Raw genomic sequence first — 22444 nt, forward strand, 5'->3', positions numbered from 1 at the left:
GCATAAGTTTCCTTAAAGAGCAAAAGCAGCTGCAGCTGCATTTCTATTCGTGCTTACCAAACCACTAAAGTTGTGGAACAGATTAAATGAACAGCAAAAATGATGGCAAAATTCTGTTTTTCAGTGCCAGCTTACTCATCAGGGTAAAATTCTGCTGAGGAATAACTTTGAGTTTACCAAATGTTCTTGACACATTAATATTCTCCAAAAAAAAACAGACATAGGGAAGGTAACTGTTACTAACAAACTGTGCACATTAGTAGTTTCATGATGCTCAGGGATGTTAAGGTAAGAAGTGGTAAAAGATCAGCCTCTGACTGTCACTTCTCTGATAGAAAACTTTCAAAGATTAAAAAGTAAAACCCACTGATTCCCACACCACATAGAGCTCCCCTATGACCCAGCAATCCCACTTTTGGGCATTTACCCAAATGTTCACAAACAAGACCATACTAAAGCTACCAGCACAACTATGTTTATTGCAGCATTATTTACCATGGCTAAGATATGGAACCAACCCAGATGCCCCTCAGTAGATGAATGGATCAAGAAAATGTGGTATATCTACACAATGGAATTCTATGCCTCCATCAGAAAGAATGACAGTGCACCATTTGTTAGGAAATGGAAAGACTTGGAAAAAATTATATTAAGTGAAGTAAGCTAGGCCCAAAGAAACATAGGTTCCAAGGTTTTCCCTTATTTGCAATAACTAGTATATGCCCGAGAGGAGCAGAAAAAGTCAGATAAGTTGATATTAGGTGAAATGAACCCCAAGATAAGGACTCAAATGTTTTTTTCTTTCTTGTGATTGTTTCTAACATATTTATATTTCTTTGTTGCTTTGTATGTCCCTCCCCCACAGTATAACCCCTGTTTTCACTGTATTTGATGTTGGTATAATTTGTGGAGGGGAAGGGAAAAAACAAATTGTTTAAATAGGGATACAGGTGGACTCATTTCAACAATGAGAGGTACAAGACATTATCGAAAAATGAACTTTATAACTTTGGGGGGGGATAGGAAGGGATGGGAAGGGGAAACAAAGGAGGCAACAATGCTTGATAAGAAATGTACTCATTATCTTGCCCATGTAATTGTAACCCCTCTGTACGGTATTTTCACAATTTAAAAAAAAGCGATAAAAAACAAAATATTTATTTTTATTAATTAAAATTTAAAATTAAATATGTGCTATTTACCATTTGAGAAAATGAAACATAAAAATCAAACAAATTGGGCTGGGAAGGTGGTTCAGTGGTAGAGTGCTTGCCTTGTATGCATGAGGCCATGGGTTCAATTCCTCAGCACCACATAAGCCGAAAAAGCCAGAAGTGGTGCTGTGGCTCAAGTAGTAGAGCAATAGCTTTGAGCTGAAGAGCTAGGGACAGCGCCCAGGCCCAGAGTTCATGCCCCACGACTGACAAAACAAAAAACAAAAAAACAAAAACAAAAAAACCTGCTTTCCAAAGGAATTCCCTTAAAAAAGAAAAATCAAACAAATCAAAAGTGGCACCAAGAAGAACTGACATTCTGAGAAATTCAGAAGAAATTGAGGAAAAGCCAGACTTCCTTTGATGGGTGGTGGGTGGGAATGGAATGATAACAGTTTTACATAACTAAGCAAATTTACATCACATTTCTTTTTTTTTTCTTTTTTTTTTTTTTCTTTTTTGTTCAGTCGTGGGGCTTGAACTTTGGGCCTGGGCGCTGTCCCTCAGCTCTTCAGCTCAAGGTGAGTACTCTACCACTTAACCCAAAGTGCCACTTACGGTTTTCTTGTGGTTTATTGGAGATAAGAGTCTCACGGACTTTTCTGCCCATGCTAGCTTTGAACCTCGACCCTCAGATCGCTGCCTCCTGAGTACTTAGGATTATAGGCGTCAGTGCCCCGCACCTGGCTGCATCACATTTCTTAAGAGTAAAAAAGAACCAACTTAATATCCATAATGTCACATTGTCTTTGTTTTCAAACTTATTCTCCCCTTACTCACTGATATTTCTCCTTTGCAAAGTTTGCACAAGGATAGCTTTCAAGTGTAGATGAAAAGGTGTGGGTATAAGAACCTTACTTTACTATGTATCTCAAAGTAATTTCAGGAAGGAGGCTGTTGGGTAGGGATCTCTGTTTCACTCCTGGGTAGGAAGCCTGTAAGGCTAAATTCACTGCTGGAGGGTGCTCCATTCCCTTGCTTCTCCCTACAGATGTGTCCGAATGAACAAATATGGTTGGCAACCATATTTCCACAACAATTTGCCCAATCCAGTCTCAAGAGGTAAAGCACGTTTTCCCTAAGAAGTAAACTACTTTTATGTGGCTGGTCAATGGTTTCTTTGCTTATATGTTCCAGTCTGCCAAAGGAATATGTTTAGTATGAACTCTAATCTGTAAATGGGAACAAGTACAAATGTGCAGGAATGAAGAAAACATGACAACTACGTCAAATGCTGTAGCCAATTTCATACTCTTAGCTCATCTCCATCTAAATCTAGCCAGCACTCCTTAGACTGCAGTCTTCTTGAAGGCATGATCATGACACATTGGGGTTGGTTACTTGATTTGTTTGTTTAATCTCATGTGGAACTTATAAATGATTGTTAACACAGAAGTATCTTGTTATCCTTACTACTCAGGAGGCTGAGATCTTGAGGATAGAGTTTCAAACCCAGCTGGGCAGGAAAGTTCATGAGATTCTTATCTCTAATACCAAAAAGGCAAAAGTAGAACTGTGGCTCAAATGGTAGAGCACTAGCCTTGGGCACAAAAACTTAGGGACAACACCCTGGTCCAGAGTTTGAGGCCTAGTACCAGCACACGTGTGTGCGTGCGCGCACACACACACACACACACACACACACACACACATACACACACACACACACACATACACACACATACACACACACACACACACACACACACACACACACACACACACACACACACACATTCCCAAAGTGTATTTTTTACTTGTCATACTTACTCCTAAGGAAATGATTTACAGATAGCATTCAGAACTGAGATCCTAACTAATGTGTAATGTTATAATGCTAAGTACGTCTTTGGGGAATCATAAATTTATTTATTTTAAAATCAAAACAGCTTTCCAGTGGTATTTTAAACCACTTTATTTTAGTCTTCTAATTTCATGTTAAAGTTAAGTGGTAAACAACCTTTTCTCCAAGTTGCTTCCTCTCTCATGACCATGACTGACGCAGACATAGCTGGAAGGGAGCCCCTCCAAGGATCAGGCCGTGTGCATTGTACGTAACTTGGCAGGCACTTGTAAACTCCAGAAAGTAAATCAAATATCAGTGGCCGGTTGTGAGGCTGAATTGCTTCCTCTTTCCCAGTTTCTCACAAAACTGTTTGAATTCGGCTTCCCCTTTCCCTAACAACAGCCAATTTTGACGGAAGTCTATTCTCTTAAACTGGTTTCTATTTAGGAGAAATTGCTTATTTTGTTTTTCTTAAGCCTATTAATAACTTAGAAAAGAATTATATACGCTAAATTTTAAACAACAACATGAATATTTTATTTCCCTGTAGTATTTTTCTATAGTCAGGAGGTTCTCTTTACTTCAAAAGTATGAATTTAGTAGTGAGTTGACAGAGTAAAACTATGGAAAATAGACACAGGATGTATTTCCTACTGTTACATGGATGGTGTTTTCACAGGTTCATTGTATTTTTTGTTGCTGAATTTCTCCATTAGGACTTATAAAAAGCAACATTGAATTAATACTTTACATAAATTTAAAATATTGCAATAAACTAAGTTATACTGATAGATGACTTTGGAGGTCTCTAATATATGAATTCAGTAGAATGCACTTGATTTAACATTGAAAAATAGACTTTATACTTCATTATTTTTCTGTTTCTTTATATGAACTAATAACAAAGGGCTCACTGTTATAAGGAATTATTGTTTAAAATATGAGATAGATTTTTATCCCAGTGTATAAGTCATTATAAGTCATTAGCTCACTGCATCAATAAAAGATCAAAGACTAAAACAATGCCTGAAGATATAAGGCACCTTAAGGAACAGAGATTTCTAATTCTTCCATAAACAACAATGTAGGACTGGATGTTTTGGCCTTTTCAGATTATAAAGCAGTATATAGACTTGTGTATCTCCATCTAAGAAAACTGCTGTGAGAAATAAAAATGTACCTGTAGAACCAAATTCTCACCCTAGGTATACCTATAGGAGTTTCTTTTTTCCCCTGTTGCTTTCTTCAAGATTAGTTCAGCTCTGATCTAGACATGGTTCTCAAACTCCACACAAGAAGCATTAACTCTCTTTGATCAGCAGCAACCTTTACCCAATTGTATCTACCATGAATCCTTGAAAACTAAACAGAACACAATCTAACTTAGAATAATCCTTCCTCATCAGTAATCCTGCCAGACATAGCCCATTCCTCTGCCTTTACTAATGCCTGTATTTTAATTATAAAAAAATTCTATCTGATGAAGATTTCTCATCTTTCAAGAGAGCTTAAGTATCCTAAGCATTATAAAGATACTCCTGACCCTAGCTCTTATCCTGGGTAGAATAACAACCTTTTCTAGTACTCTCAAGGTAGGTTGTACAGTCAGAATCTCCCAACTTCTTACTCTAAATTGTAGGCACCTATTTGCTTATCATCATGTACTTCATATGGCATGATTGCTTGAGGGTATCACCTATCTACATGTTATATCTTTCTGTCTTCAATTCCTAGAATAGGGGCTGGTACATGTTATATGATGCTAAATAGGTAGATAATGAGAATTTGTGGCTGGTTGGTGTTTACATTGAGTTTATTACAACACAAGGTTGTTCAACCATGCTTCTATGAAATTTTACAGAAGTCCTCTTCTTTTTGTTACCTGGACAATCAGTAGGTTTTTACATAGGAAGCAGTATATAGACTTGTGTATCTCCATCTGACTTTTTCTATATTCACACAAGACTCTTTAATAAAAGACCTTGACAAAGGTTTTCAAAAGAGCAATTTCTAATCTTTTGAGTGGAAAAGTGCTCAAATGGGGATTGTGTGTGTTATAGAGGGCAATTTTAATGGGGTCTCGTGAGTATCTAGTGAGTTAGAAGTAATCATAAAACAACCTGAGTTCAAACACTGGCAATCCAGCTACTGAGTTCCTGGGGTTAATCTCTTTGTCTCTCTGTGGACTGAAGAACCTGTGCTACCCATGCTTACACACCTGTATTTATCCAAGTGAAGATGCTTCTGATGCCCTTCTAAAATAAATATTTCTTGATAATTTCCTAGGAAGATTCAAAAATGTAATCAACATCTGAAGTGACTTTTTGTTATCATTAAGTAGCTATACAAAGGAGTTGACAGGTACAATATCTTAATTTTTTATGTAATGCTTTACAAGGTACAAAACTATTCCTTAAATGCAAATATTTAAATATTAAAATATTGTGGAGAGGGTAAATATTTGTGATCAGTGGCTTTTTACACTGTAGTCATTAAAAGGGATTCTTCAGTTACTCATAGGTGAAAAGGCTTTTGGAATGGGTTACAAGAAACAACTCAGAAACTCATGTAACTGTAAATAAGACCTAAGCATAACAGAATTGTCATTACTTTTACACATATCGCAGCATGTTTGGATATTTCATCTTAAGCCCAATCCTAACAACCCTGTCCCTAAATCTTACTTTAATACCTTATATTTTTAACTTTGTCATGACAGATATTCAGTGGTTGACTATTAGAATTAGCTATTACAGTTACTTAATATCGATCATGAATGTCTATTCTTAACACAAAAGTTTATTGCTCTGGGATGTGGAAATATCTTAAGAATTTTTTTTCTTTTCTGTATTCTGCTGTGTTCTATCATCTGTAAGTTTGCTTCTCAAACATAAACAACTAAAGCTACTTGAAGGTGCAAAATCTTCTGCATAATCTGTTCTCCAACTTCAAACCTTTTACAGCTTTCTCTGAAACTCACCTTCTGTAGCTTCCGTCTAAACCCAAGTGGATTATTTCCGGAGTTGACCTTGTGCTTTCACTTCCCACCCTTCTCCACCATATGTCTTTGTCACCTGCTTTTATGGGTTTCCGAAGGAGGGACAGGGTTACAGTAGAGGCTGTGGGAAAGGGAGGGCTTCTGGTGGTTCCCAGTCAGAAAGCAGAATGTGTTTGTGAAAATATGTAGAAGTCCAGTTAGAATCTACAGGAGTCAGACAGAAGCACACATACATGAATTTGGCCTGGAGTCTTAACTTCCCTTGTAACTTTTTTTTTCTTGTAAAAGAATTCTACATTGAACACATTTAAATTAAAAAAAACACACAAATAAGCTATTCATACAGTGGAGAGAACAACAACCTTAAGAGTAAGATTATGAATAATCTGCCAGGCATGTTAGTATATAACTAATCCCAGGGAGGCAGAGATCAGATGTATCACAGTTGCAAATCAGACTGGGCAAAAAGTGAGACCTCCTCTCAACTTGTAAAGTATACTTGATGGTACATGTTTGTGATCTCAGCTAAGAGTGGTAGGTATAGGTAGGAAAGTGATACTCCAATGTCAGCCTTGGGTAAAAATGTAAGACCTTTTCCAAAAACTAACTAAAAGCAAAAAGATCTGAGGGCACAGTTTAGGTGGTAAGCCATGAGGTGAAGGCATGTCAAATGCTGATAGGATGCTTTCTTAGCAGGTCTAAAGCCTTGAGTTCAAACACAGTACAGAGGAGGGAAAAGTGGAGGAAGGGAGGAGAAGGAGGGAGGGAAGAGAAAGTCTCTTTTAAAATTCTTATTTTGAAGGAATCAAGAATATTAAGATGCTCTTATTTTCAGGAGAAAATGCTGATAGACTATTTTCAAGCTGGTGAAGAATGATCTTTAGACTAAGCCTATAAGTTCCTTTAGTTTCCTTGTTTTTCTCACATATTCAGTTTAATGCAAATCTAATATGCCCCCTCAAAAAAAGCTTTTTATGGGTTCTAGAAATGACAAAAAGGGAGACTGACAGCTTAATCTAATGGATTATGGATTAGAATATAGGAAGCAGGGAGGGATAAATGGTATAGAATAGCAATATAAGGTAACTTAGATATTGATATATACAACAGCAACATGTAACATTGTACATTGGGGGCCTATAGGTAGGCTTTGTCTGAGCTTATTAAATATAAGCTAAGTGTAAATGAAGGATGTCTAGATGGAAACATGCACAAGCAAAACCCTGACAAAGGGATTTCCAGGCTTGGGCACTAAATAAAGGCCAGGATTTAGGGCAAGCAGGGACTGGGTGTATCTCTGAGGCTGGACTGGATGAGTGGGGGAGCAGAAATCAGAGGGCAGGCAAGGCCTCACCCTGAGGCAGATGGAGGTCACACGTTCCTCTGCTATGTGCAATAAATCCCTAAAGGCTTTGGGCTGGGAGAATGATTTGAGCCTATTTTGTATTTACAAGGCCACTCCAGCTACTCAGAAGAGAACAGATTAGAAAAGAAGAAACCAGAAGAAAACTATGGGACATCATTGAAATCTATTCTAGGAAGAAGATGGTATCGATCAGCTTGGGAGCAGTAAAGACTGAAAAAGAGGCATGACTAGAATATACAGCAGAAGGACAGAGGAAAACAAATATATTGAAATTCAATTAAATGTGGTTAATCTGAAAGGTATTTTTCTTTTTAGAAAACGTTAATATAGGTAAACATTGATACATTTGTCCAAAGGTTGATTTCTGTGCTCAGGAAAGGTGTAAAAAAGAACAAAGAGTGAGGTGGGCTTCACAGGTGGGTACTGGGTTTGCTGTGGAACGTCTATGTCTTCATGAAAAATCCCACAGGATTACTTGTACATGCCACTTGTGAGGGAAATTTTGGCCACAAAAGACTGTTGAGTGTAGATATGGGACCTGAACGTGTTTTCAATTTGGCAACCACATTCAACCTCAGAACAAAACACAGTGCCTGAAACCAAGTTCCACCCCATCCCTGGCAGAACACGGAGTATATGTTCCTGGGAGATGACACATCCGGGGATTGGCCAGAACCATGGGCCTATAGGGAAAGCTGTTTCATTTTTTATAATGGCTGTTATTTTGAGGTTTTATCTTTTGGCATGGTATATGATAGACCAACGAATAGTCTGTTCTCTGAGTAACTTAAAGCCCAGCTAGACAGGTAAGCAATTAAATATTACACATGCCAATGGTGGAACAAGAAGGTACAGTTCAGAAGGCTGAATTTCCTGGGCTTATATAACTCTAAAGTCTACTCATGGAAGGGACTGTCATTGGAAAGCTTCACAAAGGGAAATAAGATTTCTGACAAATTCAAGGGGACTGGAGAAGGGCCCACCAGCAGCACTGTAGAGAAGTGTATGTCAAAACTGTCAGCAGGCCGCAGGCCTGTGAAAGATGTGGGCCTGGGTTCTGGAACTGACAGATTTCCTTGATGTGGAACTAAGATCAAATAATATAATCTTTTCAGGTCTTTCATAGGTCAAGGCCAAGGCAAAATGATGATGATGATGATGATGATGATGACGACGACGACAACCAACTCACAAAGTGTTATAAAGATTACTTGGAGCTGGGAGCCAGTGGCTCATGCCTGTAATCCTAGCTACTTAGGAGACAAATCTGAGGATCACGGTTCAAAACCAGCCCAGGCAGGAAAGGTCATGAGATGCTTATCGCTTATTTCAAAAAAAAGTTGGAAGTGGTGCTATGGCTCAAAGTGGTAGAGCGCTAGCCTTGAGCAAAAGAAGCTCTCAGGGCCTGAGTTCAAGCCCCAGGACAAAATTAAGAACCAAAAGATTACTTATACTGTGGCAAGTGCTTATCAGGTGGTTAATTGTACTGAGTGCTTCAGTGGATAAGTGTCTCTATATTTTTTGTACGTTTTTTATTGTAAAAATACCGTACAGAGGGGTTACACTTACATGAACAAGGTAATGAGTACATTTCTTATCAAGCATTGTTGTCTTCTCCTTTGTTTTCCCCCTACCTTCCCTCCCATCTCCACAACTACCCCACCTTCCCCCAGCAGAAGTTGTAAAGTTCGTTTTCAACAGTGTTTTGTACATCCCATTGTTACAACAAAAAAAAATCACATGGTACATTATAAATACATTGGAAACAATAGAAAGAAAGAAACAAAAATTGTGTCCCTATCTTTCGGTTCATTTCAATTAACATCATCTTATATGGTTATATGTACATAGCTTTTGACCTTTTCTGCTTGTCCTACACATGTACTATTTATTGCAAATAAAGGAAACCATGGGACCTATGTTTCTTTGGGCCTGGTTTACTTCATTTAATATAATTTTTTCCAAGTCTTTCCATTTCCGAACAAATTGTGCGATGTCATTCTTTCTGATGGAGGCATAGAATTCCATTGTGTAAATATACCACATTTTCTTGATCCATTCATCTACTGAGGGGCATCTGGGATGGTTCCATATCTTAGCTATGGTAAATAATGCAGCGATAAACATAGTTGTGCTGGTAGCCTTAGTTGGCCTTGTTTGTGTTTGTTCAGGTAAATGCCCAAAAGTGGGATTGCTGGGTCAAATATATATTTAAAACATGGGTCTTTTTTCAAATTTCAAATATATATATATATATATATATATATACACAAAAAAAATCAAACCATATTTTAATATATATTTAATTAGTGATCAATAATATTTATATATTTAAGATGTCAACACAAAGAGAAAAATTCTGGGAGGAAAACCTTCAAAATAGAAAGTAAATTAATGGCAATATGTACTATGGATAATGGAGACCAATGGAAAAGCCTCTGTAGGACAATACAGTGAGAGATGTGGGCACAAGCTTGAGAGAACCAGTTTTTAAAAGTGGGACATGGTGGAAAGATCCTTACCTCCTTTGTAGTTGATTCCAGAAAGCTAACGAACATTACCAATGCTCAGTAAAGGACAGGGTAGGGCACCCCAGGTTGTGTGGCCATTCTTGCCCTGTACCATGTAGTACCCTTCCTGGGTTTGCTTTATGCTTTGTAAATAAGAGCTCTTATTATCTGCTTCTACAACAACTCTGCAAGACAGATGTTCTCATTACTTTCCCAATGATTGTTTTTGCTTTTGTTTTCCACTGTAGCTCAAGGATTTTACCCACTTGTGCTTCTAAGTCCAAAACTGAGACTGTCCCAGATTCATTAAAGTTCTTTAGAGCTATAATTAAAAATTCATAAAAATATTTTTTCTCATACACCAAGTTTCCTTAGTTAGAGACATCAAAAGAAGTCTTTTAAAAGTCAAGGATTGTTTATGTTTCTGAAGGTTTAGTAGAAGATTGCAAACTGGTATTTTCTGGTAAGGTCTGGATTTGCTTCACAAGTTTTCCTAGTAACAAAAGCCATGTTGCAAACACGATAATGTCACTGTAGCCTCATTCTCGGTGTTACTCACTATTTCTGTTGTCTGTAACTTCAGCACTCGGGAAAGTTTGGATTTCCCAATAGTGTGACAATGATACTATTTTTACAACTTCAATGTTCACTTATTTCCAATTAAGTAAGAACAGTTTGAGTTGAATCTCAAAACTTGCTAAGAAAGAAAAGGTACTTGAATGTTATTAAAAGATTATTTTAAAAAGACAAGTTTGATATATGATGGAAAAGGTAAATTTAAATTTAAAAAAGTTAACTACATATGTTTACATATACAAATTTCTCTAGATGGAATTTAATACTATTGTCACTACTCATGTTTGCTGCTATTTTGAACAACAAAAGCATCATAATTCTTCATGCCACATAGTATAAAACTATTTGAAAAGTCCTAGTTATAAATGTATTTCATAATTGATTACAAGTTTACATGGAGTTCACCAATAATAATAATACCAAAAATGTGGAAGGATCATAGTTATCTGGATTGAAGAAATTTAAGGGGGAAAAAAGATGAATGAAATTACGTCCTTAATACAGTGGAATTAGTTAGGTATGCAAGTCCTTTGCCTTGAAGTTGAAAGACATCAAAGCAATCAAAGTATATAAATACAAACATGGACCAATGGAAAAATGTCCTAACTTCTATTATTCTTCCATAGAACTTCTACAGAAAGTACTCCCCATAAAAAAGAAAAAGAAAAGATAAAGAAAATACCAAAGAGGTTGGTGTAAACTTGTCCCTTTGGAAGTCAATCCAAGAGCCAATCTCAGCAGCAAGCTTTCTGTAACTGAGACCACCACAGCTGCTCCCTCCCTGGCCATTTTGACAGCCAGACTTCTCCAACCCAGTTAGCTTCTAAGAGTCTCTTCCATACCCTCTCTACCCATCTGCACTTCCAATGTTTCTAGTTCTCATCATTTCTCTCCAAGGTACCCAGGGACCTTGTCCTTGCTGAATGTGAGGACAAATATACCATTGAAACCTTTTCCCTTCCTTGATGAAAAGAAATCACTACACTTTCATTTTCTTCAAATGATCTTTTTTTATTTCATATATGTGAAATTTAAACATATGGGTATTACAGCCAGAAAGACTTGGATTAAAATTCTTCTTTCCTTCACATTCTAACTATGAGGGTTAAGGCAGGCAAGTGAGTCTCTTTACTCTCCTTTCTTCCATCTATAAAGTAGAGATGATAAGGGTAGACACCTCATCTGGCCTAAGTGTGACAATGTTTGTAAACCACTTAGTTCAGTGCCAAAAAGCCAAGCCTTTAAAGATTTGTTTATAGTCTATAATCACAGGTTCTACACAAAATCTGACTTGGAGAACCTATTTTACAGCCTGAGCCATCTACATTTATGCAGCTAACAACCACATCACTAGATTGATTATTCTATGGAAACTTCGAACTCCTCAAGCCCCAAAGTGCATGTACCTATCTCCAAACTTTCCTATCCCAGGCAACTGAAAGCACCAGTTTACAACTACCTTAACAGCATCTCCCTCCCTTGGTGATAGAGCAAATTTCATTAATTTTTTTCATGTATGAGGCAGCATAGTGTAGTGGTTTAAAGCAAGGGCTGGTGCTCCCTGCTGTGGTTAAATGCCTGCTCTGTTACTTCCCACCACCTGCCTAGGATAAGTAATTAAATGCTTTATGGCACAATTTCATATTCTATAAAACATGAATTTAGGAACTCTGTTAATACCTACTTCTTATTCCCAATCTTACATAATATTTATCAGGCATTATGTTAAGTTATATTAAATAAGATCTTACAATGTGCTTTTTTATTTAAAGAGAGAAGACAAGAAACTAACACATCGACAAGGCAAGAGAGAATGGTTTTATTAGTTCTTCTTCCTTCCTTTGAATTTTCATGACCATACTGTCATCCAATATGACATCCATCTACTTTAATAGATTTTTAATTTGACCCCCTATTACAAGGTTATCCTTGAAAAATGCTTGTTTTATATGTTAATGTTATTCACCGACTTCACTGTGACCTGTTATCCCACAGTATGGAACCCACTATTTGCTGGTGAGCACCTACACGCCTTACCCAAGCACAATGAATGCACCAGGGTCACTACAACTTCCATACCTATGCCCTACCTAGGTTTGCCACAGTCTGCCCTCAAATCTTACATGTACTCCAACAACCAGCTCAGATTCAGTGCCTACCACAACTGAGGCCCTTTGTCATGAGTCAATCCAAGACCACACGGAACATTAGACGTGATCTTCTTCCCAGCACACATACACTTGATAATGACCATGAGGTTTCTACTGGAGATGGTTTATATCTCCAGTATAGTGTGCTGGGTGTCCCTCTTTGTGCAATCTTGATATTGCACACATGATAGATGACTTATGATCCTGAGAGGTGATAACAGTTTTGTTCATTTATTTATTTATTTATTTATTTATTTATTTATGCTAATTTTACCACTTTGGACACTTGATAATGCTTTATCAGATGGACAAGCATACCTACACTGGATCAAATAGAATTTATGTGCAGAAGACTGTAGTCATGTTCACCTAACTAATTTTCTGTGTGAAGGAAAAAGTACAGTTAAGTAACTCAGAAATTTTTATATAATAAAATGTCCTACATATAGCTACTAAAGTAGGCCACTTCCAAGCTGTTAATTAACTGGGAAGGGAAACTGGTTAAGTTTTTTCTAAGGATTTATTTTATATCCAAGATAATAAAGATACCTTTTTTTAAAAACTAGGGAATGCAATGAAAAGCTAAAGTAACAATTTCACCTATGCTATGAATTATTTTAGTTTGTCCTAAGACATTATTTACTTAGATCCAAAGAGAAAAAAGCAGAGGCAATGAAATAGCATAAGACAGCAGTAGTAGCAAGTCTAAAAAAATGTTGTAGACACAAAATAATGACTTGAGAGAAAGGAAGCAGGCAGAGAGATTAAGAGAATCTGGATAAGAGGTATCAAAATACAACTGAATGAGAGGGATTAGTTCTAAGGTTCCATAGCAGCAGAGGTTAGCTACAATCTACAATATTTTGTTATGTATTTCAAAGACATGATAGAGAAGTATGAAGGTTCCCAGAATATGGAGATAATTAGTGTTTGGAGAGGAAGAAGTGTTTGTTAATTTCCTTATTCTTTATACATTGTATATGTGTATTGAATTTCCATACTGAAATCTAAATATGTATACATGTATCTAACAGTTTAAAGGGGAAACAGAAAACCAAATAAGGAAATATAAATGTCTTAAAGATAAAAAGACCTTTGTTGTATTTTAGTATATTAAATGAATAAAAATGAATGATGAGTTTTTCTCAAAAAATGATTTTATAGTAAGGAAAAAAGGTTGACAGTTTCCATTTAGTAATAATAGTGAAAAGACAAGAGCTGTGCCAACAATCAAGGGAAGTATTTGTAAATTACAATACAGTTAATCTAAACTCTTAGCAAACAGGATCTGGAAACCCACCAAAACTTACTGATTCAGCATTGTGAACTTTAACAAGAGGCCTCGAGCACTAAGATTTTCAAAGAATTTTCTTGGTGCATCTATATCTATGCTAACAAATCATAATTGTCCTACTAAATAATGAAACTGCTGCTTCTCAAAGTCTCAATCTCTTTTTAAAAAAGTTTTTACTGTGAAAATACTGCACATTGGGATTACAGTTACATGAACAAGGTAATGAGTACATTTCCTATCCAGCATTGATGCCTCCTCCTTTGCTTTTCCCCTACCATCCCTTCCCTCCCACCTCCTCAAAGTCTCAATTTTTAAAGCAAGATATAATTTGAATCCCAGCATTTAAATTTGTAAAAATCTTTTTGTCTTCAACTGCAAAATTAGAAACAGTAAAGGGTAGTCTGTTAATACATGAGCGATCAAAACTTCTTGTTAAGGAAAAGGCTGCTCTGTTCTATTTACAATTTCTCATCTTACTCTGCTTCAATTAATTAAAAATATGCTAATTAACTGGGTTTTTAGGATCTAATCACACAATGACATTTTTAAATTCATAGTCTCAACAAAACAGTGTAAGCTGCTTACTGGGGGGGGGGGGGGGAGGGAAGAGAAAAAAATCCTATATCCAGCTTTGGGAGCTTTTTCCCAGGTCTTTTGGTTCCATCAGACTAATGATTCTCAAAGAATCTCAAAGATACAAGCTAGGCCAGGCTAGAATAACACAAATCCCAGGTTATGGGAGAATTTTTTCATAAGTATGGGGGAATATGGATCCTCCCTTGGACATAAAACTTTTCAAAGGTCATCCAAAATGTTAGAGAAGGATTAAAGAGGGGGGGGGATGTAGGAGGGAGATATTGACAGCCCAACTTCTGCTAAATTCCAGAAAACAGTCCTCACAATTGTAAAGCAATACTCTTCAGCCTTCTAGGCAGCTTAAACTCTGCAAACCCTGTAAAAAGATTAAATATTTCAAATGTTTAAATATGTCTATAGACATCTGAGTTTAGATAGTGTATAGGCTTACTGGTAAGCACAGTTATACTTACTTCCATACATTTGTTTTTCTGGACCCATTTGCTACTTAGTTTCAGAAAATGTGTTTAATCCAAACAACACACAGAAAGAGTAGAGAAAAGCAAATATTTTCCCCTTGTTATGTATTATTAACCAGAGTAAATACAGTTCTACCTTATCATTGTGTTTTCTATGAGGACATTTCTTTTTTTAGATTTGGAGAATTACTTTTCCTGATAGAACCCCGGAACTCAGAACCCTGAACTGCAAACTTGTCCTTTGGCCCAGGTATTTACCAGCTTTATCAGGGCACAGAGGGTTGGCAATGTGATTCTAAGATTCAAATCCCAAAGATATAATTAGATGTTTTTCCCCCCCAGAAATATCACTCAATGCCAAGTATTTTTTATCATGCGTGAATCAAATGGCCCATAACTTATTACCATTTATTCATCCATAAATGAGAAAAATGTAACTTGGCATTGAAGAAAAACTCCATTTCTGATAAACACCTAGAAGTATAAACTTTGTCTCTAAAGTTTTACTAAACAATTTTTCTACATCAATACTTATTAAATACTCAAAATACTTCCTGATGCTCTTAGCAGAGAGTAAATATGATTGAAATAGTTTTATGCCCTAAGCTGAAATATAACCAAATGATAGTATCAAGATACATAAACCAATTATGTACAAGCTTTCTCATGTTATCAATATGTTCAATTGAGTTCTAAATAAAGGGAATATAAAGTCAAAGGCAGGAATCTACTTTGTGTACATACTATGCTTTAAACAAGCACCCTCTAGCCTCGTCCAGGAAGCATCCATGAAAGTGCCTTTTAAGTTTGTTTGTTTGTTTGTTGTTGTTTCCTTTTGTTTTTGTTTTTTTAGTGACCCTTATCACTGGCAAGTACTGACCAGTTTGAGAAAAATATTCTACTGCCACCTGCTGGTGCTTTATAGTCAATGGCGCTACAATGACAAACACCATCCAGAATGAAGTATTATTTGACTTTTAAAGCAAGAACCATCTTCAGATTCTTATCTATCTTCTTCTAGTTTGGCTATAAATGCAATACATCACATTCCTATTTCTGGATATAATATTCTATATATTTCTACAAGTGGAGTCAGCCATTAGCCCATTTTCCTGACTACCTGATTCAGATTTATGGTACTGCATTGTTCCAAAAGGAAGTCAAGGATGATCACGTTTCCATTTTTTCCTTCCACTCAAAAGTCATTGAGCTTAATCCTAGGTCAGCAATAAAGATTCAAGAACTACCAGTTAACTACGTATGTGGAAAATTATGTGATGGTGAGGGGGGAACTGGGGGAAAACAAAGGAAGAGGTGGCGTTGTAAAAAAAAAAAAGGGAAAAAAAGAGAGAGAGAGAAAGAGAGAAAGAAAGAAAGAGACAGAAAGGAAGAAAGAAAGAAAGAAAAAAAGAAAGAAAGAAAGAAAGAAAGAAAGAAAGAAAGAAAGAAAGAAAGAAAGAAAGGAAAAATTATATTAAGTGAAGTAAGCCAGACCCAAAGAAACATGGGTCCCCTTATTTGCAGTAACTAGTATATGTCTGAGACAAGCAGAAACTGTCAGACAAGTTGATGTTAGGTGAAATGAACCCCAAAATAAGAACTCAAATGGTTTTTCTTTCTTGCTATTGTTTCTAACATATTTATAGGATGATTTTTTTGTTGCTTTGTATGTCCCTCCCCCATGGTATAACCCCTGTTTTCACTGTATTTGATGTTGGTATAATTTGGGGAGGGGAAAGGAAAAAACAAAATTGTTTAAATAGGGATACAGGTGGACTCACTGCAACAATGAGATGTATAAGACATTATGTCAAAAAACGTGGGGTGCGGGCAAGGAAGAGGGTGGAGATGGGAAGGGATGGGAAGGGGAAACAAAGGAGGAGGCAACAATGCTTGATAAGAAATGTACTCATTACCTTGCTCATGTAATTGTAACCCCTCTGTATGGTATTTCCACAATAAAAAAAAACCTTTTTAATAAAAAAAGAAATGCATGCTCTCATTATGTGACTCATGAAATGGTAGCCCCTCTACATACTACCTTAATAATAACAACAAAATTAAACGTTAAATAAAATGAACTACTGGGGCTGGGAAGGTGGCTCATGGTAGAGTGCTTACCTAGCATGCATGAAGCCCTGGGTTTAATTCCTCAGTACCACATACACAGAAAAAGCCAGAAGTGGCACTGTGCTCAGGTGTAGAGTATTAGCCTTGAGCATTAAGAAGCTCAGGAGAGTGCCTAGGCCCTGAGTTAAAGGCAAAAATAAAAAGAACTACTGTCAAATCTGTATTTTTATTGTTACTACCTTTAAGAAGTTGTACAAAGAAGTTCCCATTCTACAAAAAAGTATATGAATACAAGGTATCTGACAACATTGTCACCCATCACTTCTAACCCATCCCTTCTCTCACTTTTCTTTTAAATTGAGATTAGGTGATTACATAAATTTCACATATTTCACAGTGTTGTGGAATGGTGATAGTTAAAATCACAAACACATTTTAACCTTCACAAAGCAAATTGTCACTATCATGGTCTATAAGGTTTGTGAATTCTATGGGCTTTGACAATACAATTATTTCTTCCACATCAGGTGATAGTTATATTTCTTTCCTTTTGCTTTAGTGTAAGTTGTTCCCTCTTTCCCTCTTATTCCTCCCTTCTCATTGCTCTTTTTGGGTTGCTTAGTTCATTTTCATCTAGGTCCAGTACAGCTGATGGGCGCCTTTGCTGTTTGTTCTTCCATTTCCCACTTATTCTGCATCTCCCTCCCAGCTTTCCTTCATTGCATGTATATATATATATATATATATATATATACACACACACACATACCATATATATGACCATATATATGGTCAAGAACATAGAGTCATTTAGCAATGATACAACAAAATGAGTGGTTATCCTATTTCTCAAGTACTGTTTACTTTGTCATATCTCCTTGCATTTTTGCTTTAGCATCCACCTATCAGGGAGACCACGTGCCGTTTGTCTCTTTGCTCTTGGTTTATCTCACTCAGAATGATCTGTATTTCTGAAGAGTACTCTTGATAGCATTTAACTTCTAATAATATAAACATAATGTTGATGGAAGACCAGATAAGAGATCAAGATCAGATCTGTGATGATTTCCATCAGCAACATATGGTAACTATAGTTATAAATTCTTTAAAACTAAGGAGTGGGGAGCCTGAGTTCCTATAGTCAGCTTTATTTCTAATTTTGGAGGGCCTAAGAATGTTTTAAAGCCTTAGCTAAAGATTTTTAACAAAGAGGATGTCTTAAAATTCCAAGTAGAGAGGTAGACCATTTTAAAAAACAGTACTGTTCATCAACAACATTCTAATTTCCTTCGCTAAGCTATAAAAATATTTTAATTTCACATCACAAAGTATATAGTATATGATTTTTCCATGTCTCAATGCTTTGTGTTCTAAAAATATGCTGAAATTTTTGGTGCATTTAACTAATCATTTTGTGCAAAAGCGACGTTGAATACAATGTGAACCAGAAGGAATGACTCGACCTATAAATTCTATTTCTTTCACATCCCTAGACATTAGCAAATGTGTCTGCTAGGATGCCAAAGAACTGTGTGCAATTCTGCAGTACTGTAATTAAGTCGTATACAAATAGTGCTCTCTAACAATTACCAAAATGGGTGGTAAATACAGTCAAATACACTCTAATTATGAAAGGCTGGCTCTTAAGATCTCACATACAAGAAGCAAATGCAAGATCAGAGGGCTAAGACAGGATATGGAAGTCACATAAATAGTCGTTTCAAATTCAGTGCAAGCCCTCTTTTGGCAACAACTGCTACTATCCATAGTTCAGTTTCTATGTCCTTTCAAAGCACAATCTGGGAGCCTCTACTTGGAATCTAGTCCTGGATTATTCTCTGAAAAAAATAAATTTGTGACATTTACAGTTCATTTTCATTCTTGGGACAAAAAAAAAAAGGCAACCAAATGCCAATGTTCAGGATCATTTTCCATTTTATCCCCTCCACTGATGTCATTGTTAAAAGTTCTCCTGAGAGATCAATGCAATAGGCGTTAGCATTTAAAGGACAGTGTGTTCAGATAAGTGCACAAGACAATGCACCTACTCCAAGTGAACACACACAGGTAACCAGTGCCAAATAAAGAGACAAAGCATTGTCTGTCCTCCAGATGTGACCCCCATCCAGAAAAGAGAATTCACAATTTTAAAAAAAATAATAGCTAATTCTTTTCAAAAAGAACACAGCAAACACAATTTAACGTGTTTTATAATGCAATCTATAATTTCAATTTTATAATGGAAAAGTTAATGCTTTTTTCCTCTTTTCCTATACAATATCTGTGTTCTTCTTTCCCCATCTCAGTGAGCGGTGGGAAAGTTTTCTCAGTTCTGTCCTAGCACACACACACAAAACTCTTCTGTAGACACTTTCTCAAACTTTATAAAAAAATGAACCAAGTTCTTATCTGCTATATTCAGGATAGTTCTCAAATAGTACATGATCCCCTATGAATGACATGATTTTTCATTTATAACTTCTTAATGAGGCTGTGAGCACTGGAGAGAGAGAAGTTCTTTTGGTGACCTGAATGCTGTACCTTAGTTTTCACTGTGTGCTTTAAATTGCATGCCAATGAATAATTTGATTTTTTTCATACCATTTCTTCTGCCCTAAACAAGTGCACAATATTCCAAAAGAGAATGCTTTCCAAAATGTATATGTTAAACAATGCATGTACTCAGATGTTCCAGTGTGCCTATCTATTTTTGTTCGTTTTCTTTTTCTGGTTGTAAAGATTAAACCCAGAGCACCACTTATACTCTATTATTGAGATTTCCCCCAGCCATGGTATACATCATCATAATGCCCCTCCTATAAAGCAATTCTAACAGCATATTTTATTTGACCACATGTAACATTATTAGCATAAGTTAGATGACAATAGAATGCACTAGGATGAAGTTATTTTCTCGTAAGCAGTAATCATTAAGGTATTTCTCCAGAGAAAAGAGTTCTCAAAATATGCGTTTTCGATCTAATATTCACATTCCTTTATGCTACTAGACAGCACCCTCTTCATTGCAAAACTAAACAAGCTTATTTCAACTCAGTTGAAGTGCTCCTTACCTGGACAATGAGGTCAAGGATTATAGAAGAGGAAGCATGAACATTTCAGGACAAGTAGGGAATTCCCGAGTTCTCCTACCTGTGTACCCAAGCTGGCCGCCATCATGTGAGTCAGAAGCTTAGCTGCAAACATGGAGCACCTGGCACAGAAGACGTGGGAAAGAACAGCCAAGCAAAGACCTGAAGAAACAAAAGAGTCTGTGTGTGGTTTCATAATCCATAGAGACAAGTAGTGTACAGTAGGTGTTGTTGGGACACATAAGCACAGAGGTCCATCTAGGCCGTACACCACAGAGGTCCTGGAAAAGATTACTGTACCATTTCTGTCCATTCTATTTCATATGACTCATAAAATCTGCACACCTATCAATTACACCCAAAGAATAGCTTTAATTTTTCAAATACCTACCTTTACTTCCTTACTGAAAAGAAATCCCCAAAGAAGCAGATGAATAATATTGGTAAATCATCGATTTTCTTAGTTCATATTTAAGAAAGGAGACTACTAGCAAGAGCACCATAACTACAACAGTTCCAATTATGAAGTTTTATTCAACCTGAGGCCACAAAAAGAATAAGAGGATGTTTTTGTTTTCCCCTGAACAAATTTAAAGATTTCAGTTTCTATGTGTCATAAAGAAGATTATTGTAATTTTCTTCATTTTTTGTAATTACCTTTAAATCTATTTGAATTTACCCGTTTATACTATTTCAAGAGGATGGACAAAAACCCGGTGTTTACGAATTATCACATAAATTTCTTTTAATACCAGATTTTAAAGTCAGACCACTTTAAGAATATTTATGTCATTTAAAACTTAAATGTGCTGCAAATGATCGTCCCCTTTGCCTTCATGTCTTCAATAGGATTATTTTATCTAAGAATCACTGAGGCATTCATCAACTGACATAGGAACACCGCATTGTCATCTACTTTGCATCACGCTATGCAGTTGTGTCCATGATTCCTTGATAAACAGGAAGCACTGTGCTCACTTGACATTGTGTTTTCTTCTATCATCTTTAGGAAATATGAAACATGCTGTTGGTGAATACCACACATGAACATAAATTGAATGCACATCTGCACAATGCCCACATACGGTCTTATGACTCATTTTCAGCATAGAAATGTTTCTCAAAATCCTTTGGGGAAAAATATTTCAGTTCAACTTTTGTATTTTAATAAGGTAGACTAAGAACACCAGGAAGCAAAACTCTGCATTTTTCAAGGCCTCTAATTTGGATATTTGTTCAAAAAACCTGGGCAATCTATCTTATTCCAGAAATGGCATCATGTGTTCTGGGACAGTTGTGCGATTTTTGGGTTGCTTCCAAAACCTACCCACACAGATGCACCATTTGTCTTTAGACAGTAATTGAAGCCTAGCTCTGCAACTTTACTTACGTAATAACTATACTACTGGAGCTGTTGTGCAAGACTCACTAACATGTTCAGTTCCATAGGATGGTCAAAACTTGCTAAAATTCATGGTGTGTGTGTGTGTGTGTGTGTGTTTGTGTGAGTGAGTGTATGAAAGAGAGAGATATTGACTTAAAAGCAGTACCGTACAAGTTTTTAATCATAAATCACACGATCACAAATATGTGTTTTATTATGAAGCCAATCATGGTAGATGATAACAGTGTAAAATAAAAGCATTAGTGTTGGCATAGGGCAAAAAGCATTGTTGTTTTTTAAATATATATATATATATATATATATATATATATATATATATATACATTGTAAAGATACTGTACAGAGGGGTTACAGTTACATGAGCAAGGTAATGAGTCCATTTCCTATCCATTGTTACCTCCTCCTTTGTTTTTCCCATTCCATCCCTTTCCTCCCCATCTCCCTAACTCTTCCCTTCCCCCCCCCGAAAGTTGTAAAGTTCTCTTTCAACATAGTGTCTTGTACATCTCATTGTTACAGGATGACCCAAAGTATTGTTATTATTCTTTTTATTTCATAAGAGCTTATTAATAGCCTTTTCCCCTAATTTGGTCAGCCCCCATTTCACTCCTATTGCATGATGCAAATTTAGTGCAAGTAAATGTGACTAGCTCGGAAATATTTAATTAAGTGCTTGAAATTTCAATAAAAATGCTATCATGACACCTGGTGGTAGCCCAGGATTCAAACTAGAGGCATGAAAATGTGCTAGATTTTCTTAGTATTTAACTATAATGTGTCATAGTTATCTGTTAGTTAATAGAGAAGGATATGGAAGTATTTATTTTTTAAACCTTAAGTATATTCAATATTTTTTTCAAGAACAGATGAGCCTTTATAGTCTAGATTTTAGTTTGTGTTTAATGTTCTTAGCAACATTCTTCATTAAGAC

The 22444-nt window shown here is 36.2% G+C and overlaps 1 protein-coding gene and 1 long non-coding RNA gene across 7 annotated transcripts in view; one reads left to right on the forward strand and one right to left on the reverse strand.

Moving 5' to 3' along the window:
• LOC138832894 (uncharacterized) overlaps nt 1–9292 on the forward strand; it is an 84177-nt gene extending 74885 nt beyond the window's left edge. For 4 of the 6 annotated variants that reach the window (XR_011373735.1, XR_011373732.1, XR_011373733.1 and 1 more), the window contains 3 exons: nt 1682–1735; nt 7453–7663; nt 8480–9292. This is a non-coding gene — a long non-coding RNA (uncharacterized lncRNA). Of the gene's footprint in view, nt 1–1681; nt 1736–2205; nt 2277–7452; nt 7664–8479 lie in introns of all 6 variants that reach the window. The other 2 variants (XR_011373734.1, XR_011373737.1) reach the window with 1 other exon arrangement.
• Adgrv1 (adhesion G protein-coupled receptor V1) overlaps nt 1–22444 on the reverse strand; it is a 469087-nt gene that overhangs the window by 252801 nt on the left and 193842 nt on the right. Inside the window, exon 82 of the mRNA XM_070031103.1 lies at nt 20170–20270. Coding sequence (XP_069887204.1) covers nt 20170–20270 — 101 coding nt within the window. The remainder of the gene's footprint in view (nt 1–20169; nt 20271–22444) is intronic.

The sequence above is a fragment of the Dipodomys merriami genome, unplaced genomic scaffold (genome assembly GCF_024711535.1).
Source record: "Dipodomys merriami isolate MVZ:Mamm:240054 unplaced genomic scaffold, mDipMer1.0.p SCAF_20, whole genome shotgun sequence".
In the NCBI taxonomy this organism is placed as follows: Eukaryota; Metazoa; Chordata; class Mammalia; order Rodentia; family Heteromyidae; genus Dipodomys; species Dipodomys merriami.